Genomic DNA, 13,722 nt, shown 5'->3' on the forward strand with positions numbered 1-13,722 from the left:
CAACCATAAACTGATTGGTTCACTGGATTATACAAAGGAACAAGCATGATCAATGATTTTAACCTTAAGTAAAACAGAAAGTAATTCAAGTATTTCGCAGAGCATATAGGATTTGTGGAGAGAAAAAGGTATTTTGGTTCAAGGATCTTTCATCAGTTCTGGGAGAGATGGGCAATGATTTTTGGATTTCTTTCTTCTATGGTTAATTGAACCTGAAGATGCCTGCCTATTGTTTAACCTGTATTCGTTGATTTGGACAGTGCTCATTTTCAACTTGCTGATTTTGAAATCTATAAGAAGTGCCTTTTTTTAAGGCAGTTACCTCTGATATTGCATTTTAACATTTTTGGATACCTTGTTCCTTACTTCATTTAAAAAAAAATTTTCAATAAAGCTATCAAAGATGAAGCAGCATTTGTATACTTACGTCAGTACTCCTGATGTGTTATTTTAGATTTCTAGTTCTACATCATCTTAATGTGCTGTGCTTTGTTATACCTTCCAAATGACTTTCAATGCAACTTGCAAAAACTAGAAGTGGGTGAAATTTATTCCTGGCTTAGAAAATTATGGTATCAAGATTTGGTTATCAGTTATGTAAAGAAGCTCAAACTGGTGCTTGCTACCAGTGGTAAGTTAATGGTGCAGCTCCATTCCATTACAATTGATTTTCCTAACACCTGTAGCTTAAGGAGAGGATCATTTTGATTCCTTGTTGAATAATGGATCTGCACAAATTCTTTATTGTACTGTGTGGAAAATAACATTAGAACAAATTATTTGGGCCAAATTGTCTGTGTTGGCGCTGTATACCCCTCATTGCTCTCAATCTGTCTCTTTAGATGGTGTGATGACTGTGGAGCCTATAGTTGTAACATGGTGTGAATCTTAATGTTTAACTTTTCTATTTGAACCAATAAACTACATGCCTAGGGCTTGAAACATAACTCTGATGATTTAAACAGAATGAGTTCATCATTAGAATGTGTTATTTATTGAATATGCAATGTTAATTTCCTATTGAAATGATCTGTGTGAATTGCCGTGTGTAGAAGATGTCCTCAGTTGTACCTTTGCAGAAGAAAGTGTGATTACTACTCTTTTGTTCTGTGAGTTGACCTGTGTTTACCTGCTACATCTTATTGACATCTGTGTCATTAGCATTGGCATTCCCAGGGTATAAGAACAGTATAAATTTCAAGTATGTCACTTTCGAAGTTGTCAGTGAGGGTTCTGACGTTCCATATCTCAAACTTAATTTCGAAGGGGTGGGAGACGCCTTGATGTAAATTCATTTATTATGGGGTGGCTAATGCATTCCAAGCACCAGTCAGTGCTGTTGAATCAAGGTCTTTGTCCGCTGGCAGGGGTAGCCAGGACAATAGCAAAGCGGCCTCCGCTGCATGGATGGGAACTGTCATACATTGGTATTGCTGTTTCCTGATGCATCATGTTACACTGTTACTACAACTGCACTGCTTTTGTCCCTGCTGCTGACCTCAGTGTTTCTTGCTTGCCCCTGCTGTGATCTTGCTGCCTCTATGCTGTTTTTATCCCTGATGCCCTTCTTCACTTTCTTCCAGCTGAGACCCTTCGATGGGGTTGGTGAAGGCTTCTCAATCCTTCAACTGACTCCCAACTCAGAGATAGTATAGCACAGTCATCAGTGCATACACCCCAACTCCAGAGGTGAAAGAGGAAGTCTATTTAGCTTGTTCATATGCTGTCTTGCCCCTCAAAGGGAGATGAGCTGATTTTCCTTGGTGATTTCAATTTCTTACATAGGAGGATGCAACTTCTGGAAGGCTTGAGTGTCAAAGAAGGGATAGGTAGTGCAAACACCAACAGAATCCTCCTCCTGATAGTATATCTAGAGCATGCCCTGATCATAATGCACAGCTTCTTTCATCTGAAGAGCAAATGACTGTCGCTCCAGACATTGTTAGCTGCTTGACTTTGACTTTGTTAGTATCCCAGCAAGGCACAGCGCAGATGTTGGCACTACCTAATCTGGCCTACAATCTCTGTCACTCTGGTCTAAAAATAGAAACTTGCACAGAAAGTTGAAGTCACAGACTAGAGAATAATATCAAGAAAGACCTACTAAGTCAATGGCTCACAGTTAGAATGTCTAATTACATAATTTACTCTGAAATCCACTATAAGCAGTCCTTATGAAGACACTTTACCAGAAAACATGAAGACACATTTGTCAAGAATGACCAGGAGACACAGGAACACAAGGTGTTTCTGAATTGGAAGCACCACCTGAAGTCGAAGTTTCACCCAGGCTCTCAGACAGATGGTGGGCAGAAAGAACACAAAATCCAGCAATATTGGATCGGAATGGATTCCTTAACATATTCAAAACCATTTACAGCCTAGGTAACAAGGACCTACCCTGCTGAGCTGAGAATGGATTGACACTCACCAAGGGCAGAGAGGCAGTTGAGTTTCTGAAATGACTGAATGGGTGCCAGATGTATTTGATTTAAACTCCTTTTATTGAATCTCTTAGGGGACAAAAAGAACAAACCGTTTGCTGTCAGGTCAGGCAGCTTCAAAATCTTCATTGCTTTGATCTTGAGGGTTTATATATTCAATTCTACAATGGAGTCACATTAGAAATGGCTGTCTAAATTTCAAATCCCATAATGGATTTAGCTCAGCTGACATTGTATACACAACTGTGGAGAGAACTGAAAATTATTTTAACAAGTTAATGTGCAGCTAATAAATACAAATGGATGAGAGAAGTTTTTGCTTTTGTAATTTTAATAAATTTGCAATCATTTGAGAATCAAGATTTGGGGGGACTGTCAATTAGTGTTTGATTGTAAGTTTTATATGCTTCAAAAAGGAGCATTTTTGTTCAATACGAGTTTTAGTGAATGAGCAATTTACTTATTTCAAGGGCAATTTAAGGGCATTCAAGAATTAATAATAGAATCAATGGATTCCTTCCATAGTGGATATTGGCTGAATGTTAGTGAGGGGGCTTGAGAAATATGAAGGAGAATGAAGCATGGATGGGTAGGAATGATGATGAGGCCAAAAGGACTTGACAGTCATCCACAGAGCTAGGTTGATGTTGCATGAACTGAGGCTGTGAACAACGGTTGCCATCTCCTCACCATGCCTCTCACATACTTGTGTATTATTTTATTACTTTTGTAGAAAACATTTAAACAGCAAATGCCTTAAGAAATATGCAGAGGTTATTGTGAATAAATAGAAATCTAATTTTCCACAAATAACAATGAATTACAGGGAAGAATGGTGGAAATGGTTATTGAATTTAAAGCAAGACAAATATTAAAGATATAAATCTGAGAAAGTAAATGAAATGCAAATAATGGGTAAAAGGTTCAATTTAATATTGTCAATGTCTGTAATATATTTTCCTGCAAGAAATGCCTTTTGAACTCAACTGTGCATTCAATTTGGTTGTAAACCTAGTATGATAGTAGTGTCTTAAAAAAATACTTTTTTCTAAACATTAGTAGCATTTGCAGCTGTAAACAGCATGGATCAATCAAGTGAAACATCAGAGTATGAAATCGAGATAAATGTTTTGAAGACACACCACATATACGCACCAAAACTAATTTGTTAGATTTAACTTCCTTGTACAGAAAATGTTGACTGGTCCTCAGAAATTTGAGCTGCAGTTGTGCTACATTTGGTGAGAGCTTGGCAATCTCTTGATATTATGCTGCTATAAATATTGACCAGAATGTATTATTACTTGTCCTGTTTGAAAGATCAGCAGAATAATTTCCTTTTGTATTTTTTATCACCATTCTATTCTGTAATTAATTGCGAGTTATTGAATTGCTGTGACTGTGAAGTTCAAGCCTCACTTTATATACAGAAATGGCCATGTGGAATTAAGTTTATTTGAAGGTCACTATACAAGGAAAGAGAAACTTTATCTTATACTTAGATGATAAGTTATCCTGGTACTATAGAATCTTGTGTTGCTGTTATATTTCAACGGAGAAATTTTCCTTCTCTAGAATTTGCAATGTGCCATTAGAAAGGGGAATAAATGGGAATGTTTCAATATAATTGATTCTTTTGGAAAGCAAAAAGTGAAAGTAAAATGATTTTACATTTTTTTAGAATTGATTGATTCCACATCCAATGAAGAAGAGGTAAATGAAACTCAGCCTTGGGCCAAACCTCTTGTCCAACTCTGGCAGAATAAACCACATAATTTTCAAGCAGAAAAGGAATATAATGAAGAAGTCTCGAAAATGGAACCATATTGTGCCGTTTGTTCACTTTTCTTTCCTTATTACCAGGTAAAATGCTGTTTCTTTTGGGGAAAAAAAAGTTGATAGATGATGAATCTGAGCACTTTACACATTTCTAAATCCCTCCACCATTGTGATTGTGACCATGGATCTTCAGCGTTAAGTCTCAAATTAAATTTAGGAGTCACAGGTATTGGAACAGCTATTAAATCTACTAGGGAACAACATTTGGAGGGTGATGACAATTTGGAATGAAGTCGATAGCACAGATGCTTTTAAAGGGAATCAAGAATGTCACACGAAAGAAAGAAATGAAAGGATCTTTTGGATTTGATGAAGAGGGTTGGATGAGACTTTTATAGAGCTTAAACACTTATAATGACATATTTGGCAGAATTGTCTATTTCTGTGCTCGTAGGTACTATGTTAAACTATACAATAGATTGTAGATGCAGGCTGTCTTAACATGTTTAATGGTCTCAAATCAGTGAGTGTTTGAGAGTGATAGAGGAAAGAAGAAACTTGAACAGCATCAACAAATTGTCTACTTATAACATTTAAAGGCAGGATCATTTAACAAAAAGATACTGGTCTGAATTAGGAAATACCTCAAAAATTGAAGAATTGCATGTGAATCACTGCCTACATTTACGGCTAATAATTTAATTGGTTATTCTTTGTCCTTCAAAAGCACAATGATTCACAGAAGTCTGGCAGAATATTTCTGATCTGAAGAAGAGTTGCACCTGAAATATAATTTTTTTTTTAAGAGGTACTGATTGATCTGTACTTGCACTATTTATTTGAGTGTGCACTGAGTTTGCAAGATACAAGAAGTTAAGAATCAATCAGATCATACTTTTGAACTGATTTGACTTATCAATTTGCTGCTACTTCATATAGAGCATCGAGGTTTGCAACAAAGAAAGAAGCAATAGATTATATTTATGTGCATATCTGTAACGTAGCTAGTAAGGTTGGTCAACTACAGGCATGAGTTACAATATGAGATTTCTGACATGGTTGCATATGTATCAAACAAGACCAGGAATGGATTCTTCTTATTCCTGTTTACTGATTATTATGAAAAGATAGAGAAGGAAACAGAGGAATCTGTACATGAAAGCATTTATTAAGAATGATGAAATCATTTTAAATAGAAAGGATACATGAGAGAGTATAACGACTGAATCTTTTAGATTGGAGTAATGGAACAGAATGCAACCTGGTTAATATTGAGCATAACCTAATTCAGTTATGGGAAAAAAACAGAAAATATCGATGTTAAAATACTCAACTGGAGAAGCTAATATCTGTGATTTAAGCAGGGGGAGAGTACATGTAGATTGGAAAGGCAGTTGCAGAGTTGAGCAGTAACAGACAGCATTTAGCATAGAAGTAGCTTAAAAAGCATAAAAGTAGCTTAAAGCTGAAATACCCTGGATAGTAAAGCAAGTGAAAGATGAAGTAAAACCTAGAACTATTTTATAACAAATGCGATAACCAAAATTCATTTTAACAACAAAATTGTTGGGAATTCAAGAGGGAATTGACAAAAACAGGAAGCAAGGGAAATTTACAAGATAAGCTTAGACTTAAACTGAACATACACATTTTTAAATGTAAACAGTGTCTCAAGTTTGCCAGGGAAAGGCTGTCGCTACTGAGAGACAGTAGTCAAAAGAATCTCTGTAGTACAAAAAGAGGCCCTTCACCCTGTTGAGTCTGCACCTAACCTCTAAAGAGTATCTGGTCAGGGTGGTGGAGGGATGGAATCAAAAACACAATTGAAATTGCCACAGGCATGTCCTGACCACAAGTGGCTAATTTTCAACACAACAACTCAACTGAAATGATAACATTTTTTCAAAGACCACAAAGCCAGCCAAAAAGTCAGGATGGAGCACAAATGCCCTTGTATTCTATCTTAATTGGCAATTTTGAGAATTTCACATTGGATTTGCAACCTCATCTACAATTAACAAGCCTAAAAAGATAACTTCTGCGAGCAGAATATGTACACATTCTTTCCTTCCAAGAAGTTGCTTTTTGCAGAAAGGTAAGACTAAATATGGGATATAGCTCTAAACACGAGGAAAGAAATAACATGCCAATGCATATTAAAACTCTAAAGTTTAACCCCAACTATTCACTATTGTGGATGATCCAAGGCATCAGCAAGATGACTGTGGTCTTGGGCTTATATCTCAAGTACACGCTTGGATTTAAATCGTATATTGCTTTGCAATACTTCATGATTGACACTGTTCCTTTTTAAGTATGTGTATGTTTGTGTATGAGGGACAGCACAATTTCATTGAGGCCAAATGCTTTCTTTTATTCATGTTTAGCAGGCAATAAAATTGCTCTTTCTTTTGCTTTAGAAAGCCTTGTCATTCGCTTCATACTACTAGAGTAGAAATTAGTTAAGTACATTTTAATTCGAGACGACTACAGCCTTGTGCTGAAAAGGACATAAATCGTTTACGGGGAGTTCAGAACTAACCCTACTACTCAGCTCTTTCTCCATGAACCAGTATCTTAGGCTGCTTCACATTGTAAACCTTTCTTCTTGAGATTCAAGAATCTCCATCTCAGTCACTGTCTCTGGTAAGCATCCCATTCTCGAGTATTCTTCGTTTATTCTTATTTATCCATGGATAGTTATTCATATAAAATAAAATACTGTTAATACCTCTGTGATAATTTAACAATGAACATCCTTCCTCACCAACTCCTTAGGTAAAGGAATTAAGATCATAAATTGTTGCAGTAACACATATATCAAGATACTGAATTGTCATGTAGACTTTATTTTGTCCCTCTCATCACACATCTTTGTGCCACAAGTGAGTGGAACCTTGTAATATTAATGATGCAGTGATTTCAGTGGGGCATCTGAAACCCCATGAACATTAGGCTGAATATTCCATCTCCTTAACCACTGAAAGAGAGGTGGAGAAAAGAAGCATCGAACAAGTGGGAAAGAAATATGAAAAATTGATGTAAATTTAAAAAATAGAAAGTGAAATGGCAAGAGAATCGATTAAGAAGGACAAGTAATACATTTTATAAAGAAACAGAAGAGAACACAGTTTGTAATTAAGTTTTGTTTGTAATTAAGTTTTGTTTGTAAATTGCTGGTGAAACTCAGCAGGTCTGGAAACATCTGTGGGGAGAAGGCAGAGTTAATGTTTCAAGTCCAGTTCTGATGAAGGGTCACTGGACTCGAAACTTTAACTCTGCTTTCTCCCCAAAGATGCTGTCAGACCTACTGAGTTTCACCAATAATTTCTGTTTTTGTTTTAGTTCTCTGGTATCCTCAGCTCTTTATTTTATTTATTATATTTGTGTCTAAATTGTAGCTTTGCTACTTTTAGTGAATGTATGTCAAGATTGGCATGCAGAGTGCACAAGCATTTTTTGCGTAGAACTAAATGGCCCTGCCCATTGTGGTCAGGAACCGTGAATGAAATATCCATTGGATTCATTTCTTTTAATATTTTTGTCGGGGTGCAAGAATTTCTGTGGGATAGCAAATTTAAGTCCCTTTGAATGGCCTTTTGATTGCATGCCAATTGCATCATATAATGATAATAGAGTTGTTGATATATAACAATTGATCTCTAAGTGTTAGTTTATAGGATTTTATGAACAATTGTCATACATAGACTACCTCTATTACAGTCAAAATACTGCATTTCCATTTCAGTTATTATTAGTAGTGCATATTGTCGAGGCATTACTATTTTCCCAGGAGTTGGATGTCCATAGTCTTTTTCTTGTCACTATCAAAATCTCCTCAGAACTTTAAAACTTAAAAATAAATTTCCTGTTTCAGTAGTTAAATACACATAATTTTAAATGTTTTAATTAGAAATTAAATTCACTAATTTTAGACTATGTGCTTTAATTACTTTATATCCTCCCTGTAATGAGACACCCAAAACTGCACATGGTAACATATCTGAGCAGTAATCAACAATTTGCATAAATTTATCATGATATCTTTACCTATTTTTAAAACTGATTTTATCGCTCTGTATTTTCGATATTTTCTATGACTTTCCTTTCTCCTTTCAGATAAATTATACATTTCAGCCCCTAGGTGTCTCTGTTCACCCACACCATTTGGTGTGTCATTTCATTATGTGGTAAAATCATCTACCACATTTGCTCAAAAAGTATTGCCTCACATTATTATTCCACATTTACTTGCATCTACCACCTGCCTGCTCAGTCGGCTAACCGTCTATGCATCAATTTGAACAACTGTCTTCCAAGTCCCCGAATTTTTGTTTCACCTGCATCTCTTCAAGTCCAAAGCTTCTACTTGTGGAAAGCACAGTGAACTTAGTTTAGAATCCTAGCACACCTCTTTCTAACCTCTTTCCTAATCCTAGTAATACCTATCGATTCTAACTCTTGGTTTCCTATCTTCACACTGTACATATTGTATCACTTCTACTTGTTCTGTCATGCCTTTAAAATAATGCTTCCTCAAATCGGTCAAACATATTTACTTTTTGAAAGTCCACACTGACTCTGTTAATTAATGTAAACATTGCAAAATATGAATTTAAATCTGAAGTTAGGGCTTCTAAGTGTTTGTCCAAAATTAACACCACGCTCTCAGGTTTTCTATGTTTAGATCCATCTATGGTAATGTTTTGGGCTGTGCGATATCAGTTATTTTGTAATATTTCTGATGATTTCACTTTTGTGGAAGCTTACTCCATCCTATAACTGCATGACCTAGAAGTGTGAAGATTGTACTCCCGTAACGCTAAGTGCACAGTCATATCTTTTGCACCTGTACTTGAATCATTGTCCAGATAGCTCAATTAATACTTCGAGTAATGAGGCCAAAAAGAAATGTTAAACCCTTCCTTTTGGAAGGACGAACTTGAAAGCAGAATACAGGGTTAACAGAAAGATTCTTGGCAGTGTGGAGGAGCAGAGGAACTTGGGATTCATGTCAACAGTTCCCTGAGAGCTGCCACCCAGGTGGATAGAGTTGTTAAGAAGGCGTATGGTGTGTTAGCTTTCATTAATAGAGGGATTGAATTCGAGAGCCGTACAGTTATGCTCCAGCTATACAAAAGCCTGGTTCGGCCACATAGAGAGTATTGTGGCCAGCTGTGGTCACGTCATTACAGGAAAGATGTGGAAGTGTTGGAAAAGGTGTAGAGGGGATTTACTAGGATGTTTCCTGGAATGGAGGGTCGAGGAAAGGTTGAGAGAGCTAGGGCTTTTCTCTTTAGAACAATGAAGGATGAGAGATGACATGATAGAGGTGTACAAAATGATCAGAGGTATAGATAGAGTGGACAACCAGAGACTTTTTCCTGTGGCGGAGGTTGCTGTTACGAGGGGGCATAGTTTTAAATTGAGTGGAGGAGGATATCGGGGAGATCAGAGGTAGGTTCTTTACTCAGAGGATGGTAGGAGCATGGAATGCATTGCCAGAGAGGGTAGTGGAGTTGGCCTCATTAGAGGCATTTAAGCGGTTATTAGCTAGGCATACGGATGATAGTATAAGGTAGGGGTGGAGGTTAGATAGACCTTAGGTTTAGGGTAAAAGTTCAGCATAACATCGTGGGCCAAAGGGCCAGTACTGAGCTGCACTGTTCTATGTTCTTTTCCTTCAGTAGGTAAATATATACAACAGTCACGATGTTCAGATTTATTTTTTTCATTCAACATACAACATATTTTGCATAATACTACAAAATAAAGAATGCATCACACAAACTGGCACACCAAGCACCTATTAACTATGCACCAGCTTTTCTAACCTTTGAAATGATACGGTTTCTAAAGCCCATCTTTAGGTCTCAGTTTATTCTTCACCCTCCTATGCAGGTATAAGTAGATAAAGGACTGTAGAATACAATTAGTGAGGGATGTGTTTAGATTGTCTAGACAAAACAGTAAATCACCGATGTATTGATTGGAAATACTCAGTAGATCTGGCAGCATCTGTGGAGAAAGAAACAAAGTAATGCTTTATGTCAACATTTAATCAGAGCTGTGAAAAGTTTGCAATGTATTAGAGTTAAAGCAGGTGAAATGGGGGAGGGTTAGAAAAAGATCAATAGGTAAAGGCTGTGATGAGGAAGACAAGAGAGATTCAGTAACAGAAGAGTTATCTGTGTAGACCCAAGGGGAGTGGTAAGCAGCAAAAAAAAGTGTCTTGAGTGTGCATGGTGTGAATGATGAACAGTTGCCATCCTAAAGCAAAAACAAGAGAAAGACAAAGACAAAACCAGTAAACGATTACCGTCTGAAAATGGCTGATCCAGTCCAGAAATAAATAAATTGCTTATTATTTAGACAATGTGGAAAATATTCCTTTGTTGCATAAAGATGTATTTCTGGAGGGGGGGAAAAACAGACAAAGCGATCCCAAACATGATTCTTGCTTTGTTCTTTTCATTCTTCTCCACTTCTCCCTTCTCCCATGCCTCACTATTATTCAACAAAGGCACTGTATTAACTCTTCTCCAGTCCCAGTACGCAATTTGGTTTATTGCAACCTTTGTTTCTACTAGTACTATTTCAACAATGAACCATGCTCCCTTACATATTTCCTTTTATATTTAAATTTCTTTCATATTTCTTTCTGGCCTTCTAATCCCCTGTTTACATTAAAAAGCTGTCTGCTATCCACCAGGCATCTAACTTGAACTGTAAATATGATTAGCCTTTGGTGCCAGTTTTTTTTTGAAGAATCAAATCTTTTTTTATTCAAAGCAAATAAGTATTAATTAGAGAAAAAAAATCTCTTGTCCAACTGTACTTTCAGCCTGAACTCCTGATGTATCTAAATGCCCTCACTGTGCTCGCTTCTCACAGGTTTACTGTGTAAAATAATAAAGCCTTTTCTTAAATATTAGATTTTTGTATCCGTAATTAAATGACAGACCAGCTTTCTTGTCTAATAGTTAGTTTCACATCCAGTAAAGATGAACAGATTGAAGTTCTCTTTTTGAAATAGCCCTTTATAGAATGAGCTCAAATGATTGAATACATCATGCCTTTGGCTGTTTTGGAGCTGCCCAATTAATCTGTGCTCTTTCTTCATATCCCCAAATTGATTTTTTTTCTAATATTAATATTAATCCTATTCCTTTTCAATGTTACTGCTAAATATGCTTCCTTCACCCTTTTTCTAGCAGTGCATTCCATAGTATACTGACTTGCTGTGTGAAAAAAGATTTCTCAGGCTGCTTTGGTTCTTTTCCCAAACACCTTATATCCGCAGATTCCGTTACTAACCCATTTTAAAACAGTTGCCAAGTCTTCATTTAGACCCTCCTCTATGCCCACAACTGTATCTCCTTTTGGTGCCTACCCTTTCTTTGACCAGCTGTTTCTGAAAGACATTAGGGTCTTTTTAAATGTTATTTTCTAAACAATTCTTATGCACTCTCTTTGCGAGTTGCTATCCTTTTTTATGGCTGTCTGTGATTTCTGTCTGTAGCTTGGTATTCTAATATATTATAAACCATACAATTCTCATTAGCTTTTTTCTGTCTCTTTTTCAACTTCTTATATCTTTAGTAAATCACAAAGCTCTAGTTTTGAGTCGCCTGCAACCTTGTCATGAGCATATTTTGTTATGCGTCTGAATCATCTCCCCTTCCTGTTGTACCATTACTGTTTTGCATACCAGTTTTTGATTTACAACCACCTGACTCAGATCCGTTTTCAGATCACTGAAGTTAGCTCTTGTCTGGTTAGATGCTGGATTATACCTTGTCTTTTTCCATAACTGTTCTAAATCTAATGACACTATGTTTGATTTTCTTCAAATCTTTCATTACTGAAAGATACCTGTACCCCATTTTATTCCCCAGAACTGGATCTAGCATTACTTGTTTCACTTTGAGCTAGAAATAAGCAGTCACAAGAATTCTTTTCCTTTCCTCTGTCTTTTATTTGGTTACTAGTATACTCTATATTGGACCACTGAAGTCACCTTAATATCACTATTTTGTAATTCTTGCAACTTTCTGTAATTTATCTGAATGTTTTCTCCTTTTTATCTTCTAACAATTTAGTGACCTATCATATATTCCCAATAATATATAGCAGATTCTGTACTATTCCAAATTCTAACTGAATAGACTCTCTTTGACCATTGCTGCACCAGTGTTATAACGTTGATGTGTTATGAGAATTCCTAGTACTGTAGGTAATGGCCTAAAGCACAAAACTGTCCTTTATTTTATATTACTAAGCAATATCATTGTGAAGCAACAGGATAGCTGCTGTGGTAAATGGAAATAAAGCATTACACTGGTGCAGCTCTTTGAAGTTCGGCCTCAACATGTTAGACCTCTATTCTGCTACTGAATGTGTTATGTGTTGCTACTGACCTTGGTTGCCCACCACTAATTTCTTTTGTCATGATTGCAATATTTTGGAACATTTTTAAAGGGAAAAAAACAACAAACAATTAATTGTACAACATATATTTTTCACATACAGCCTGATCATCTCATTGAAAGCAAATCTGAAATCAAAACTGATACAACTGAATTGTCACCGTCCAAGCAACATAAAACTAAACCGCTTATTCCAGAAATGTGCTTTTCATACAGTGAAGAAAATAATGATCTCTATCCCACCAATTCATTTATTGAAGAGGATGGAACTAGTTTACTGATATCCTGTACAAAGTGCGGTCTACAAGTTCATGCAAGTAAGTGTTACTTCCTTGGTGCTCACTTGTATTGTTGACCTTAGGTTTGGAATAATAGTCGTGTCACTCTTCTTTGATCTGTAGGTTGTTATGGTGTTCCTCTTCATGAAATCCACGATGGTTGGACTTGTTCTCGTTGTATGATTGGTGCTTGGACAGCAGTAAGTATTTGTAATGATATATATTCAATAATTTTCCCTTCAGCTGAAGACAGGAATTACAGAAAATATGAATAGATCTCTGGGGTGCTATTAATAGGTTTCAAATATATTTACTTTATTTATGAGGACAGATTGGTTAGGATTCTCAACTTGCAAGCAAAGTCTTATCGAGAAAGAAAACATTCATTTCAAAATGGCAGTTATCAATTTCATGCTAATTCTTTTGAATAAGAAGTTGAGAGGGACCACTTTGTCTATTGTCTATCGTCCTCCTGAAATTATACTCATTTACTCAAAATCCAGTTTTTTAATCTAGTTGTTAATTACCTACATGATAAAGGTTTCATCAGTCCTTAAATGGAAACAAAAGCTGGGTACTAGTCTGATCTTAACCTTTAGGTGCGTGATAAAAATAATTTTTCTTTGAAGTGTCAGCTCTTTGCCTGCTGCATGAGATCCGTCTCTTCTCAGAAATCTCCCTGTTACTGATTTGTGCTTGCTCTATGCGATAGTAGAAGGAGATTTTCCTTGCGTGACTGAACATAATCCCTACCCTTTTGAAATGATGTTAATTAGTTAAACTTTAATTAAT

General features: G+C 36.2%; 1 protein-coding gene across 2 annotated transcripts in view; it reads left to right on the plus strand.

Annotated features, from left to right (window-relative positions):
* The window catches only part of LOC125451162 (lysine-specific demethylase 4C-like), a 378,541-nt gene that overhangs the window by 194,680 nt on the left and 170,139 nt on the right, over positions 1 to 13,722 (plus strand). For both annotated transcript variants that reach the window (XM_048527958.2, XM_059644532.1), the window contains 3 exons: positions 4,126 to 4,307; positions 12,756 to 12,969; positions 13,054 to 13,130. In XM_048527958.2, the coding sequence (XP_048383915.1) occupies positions 4,126 to 4,307; positions 12,756 to 12,969; positions 13,054 to 13,130 (473 nt within the window). The remainder of the gene's footprint in view (positions 1 to 4,125; positions 4,308 to 12,755; positions 12,970 to 13,053; positions 13,131 to 13,722) is intronic.

The sequence above is a fragment of the Stegostoma tigrinum genome, chromosome 3, assembly GCF_030684315.1.
Source record: "Stegostoma tigrinum isolate sSteTig4 chromosome 3, sSteTig4.hap1, whole genome shotgun sequence".
Classification (NCBI taxonomy): domain Eukaryota; kingdom Metazoa; phylum Chordata; class Chondrichthyes; order Orectolobiformes; family Stegostomatidae; genus Stegostoma; species Stegostoma tigrinum.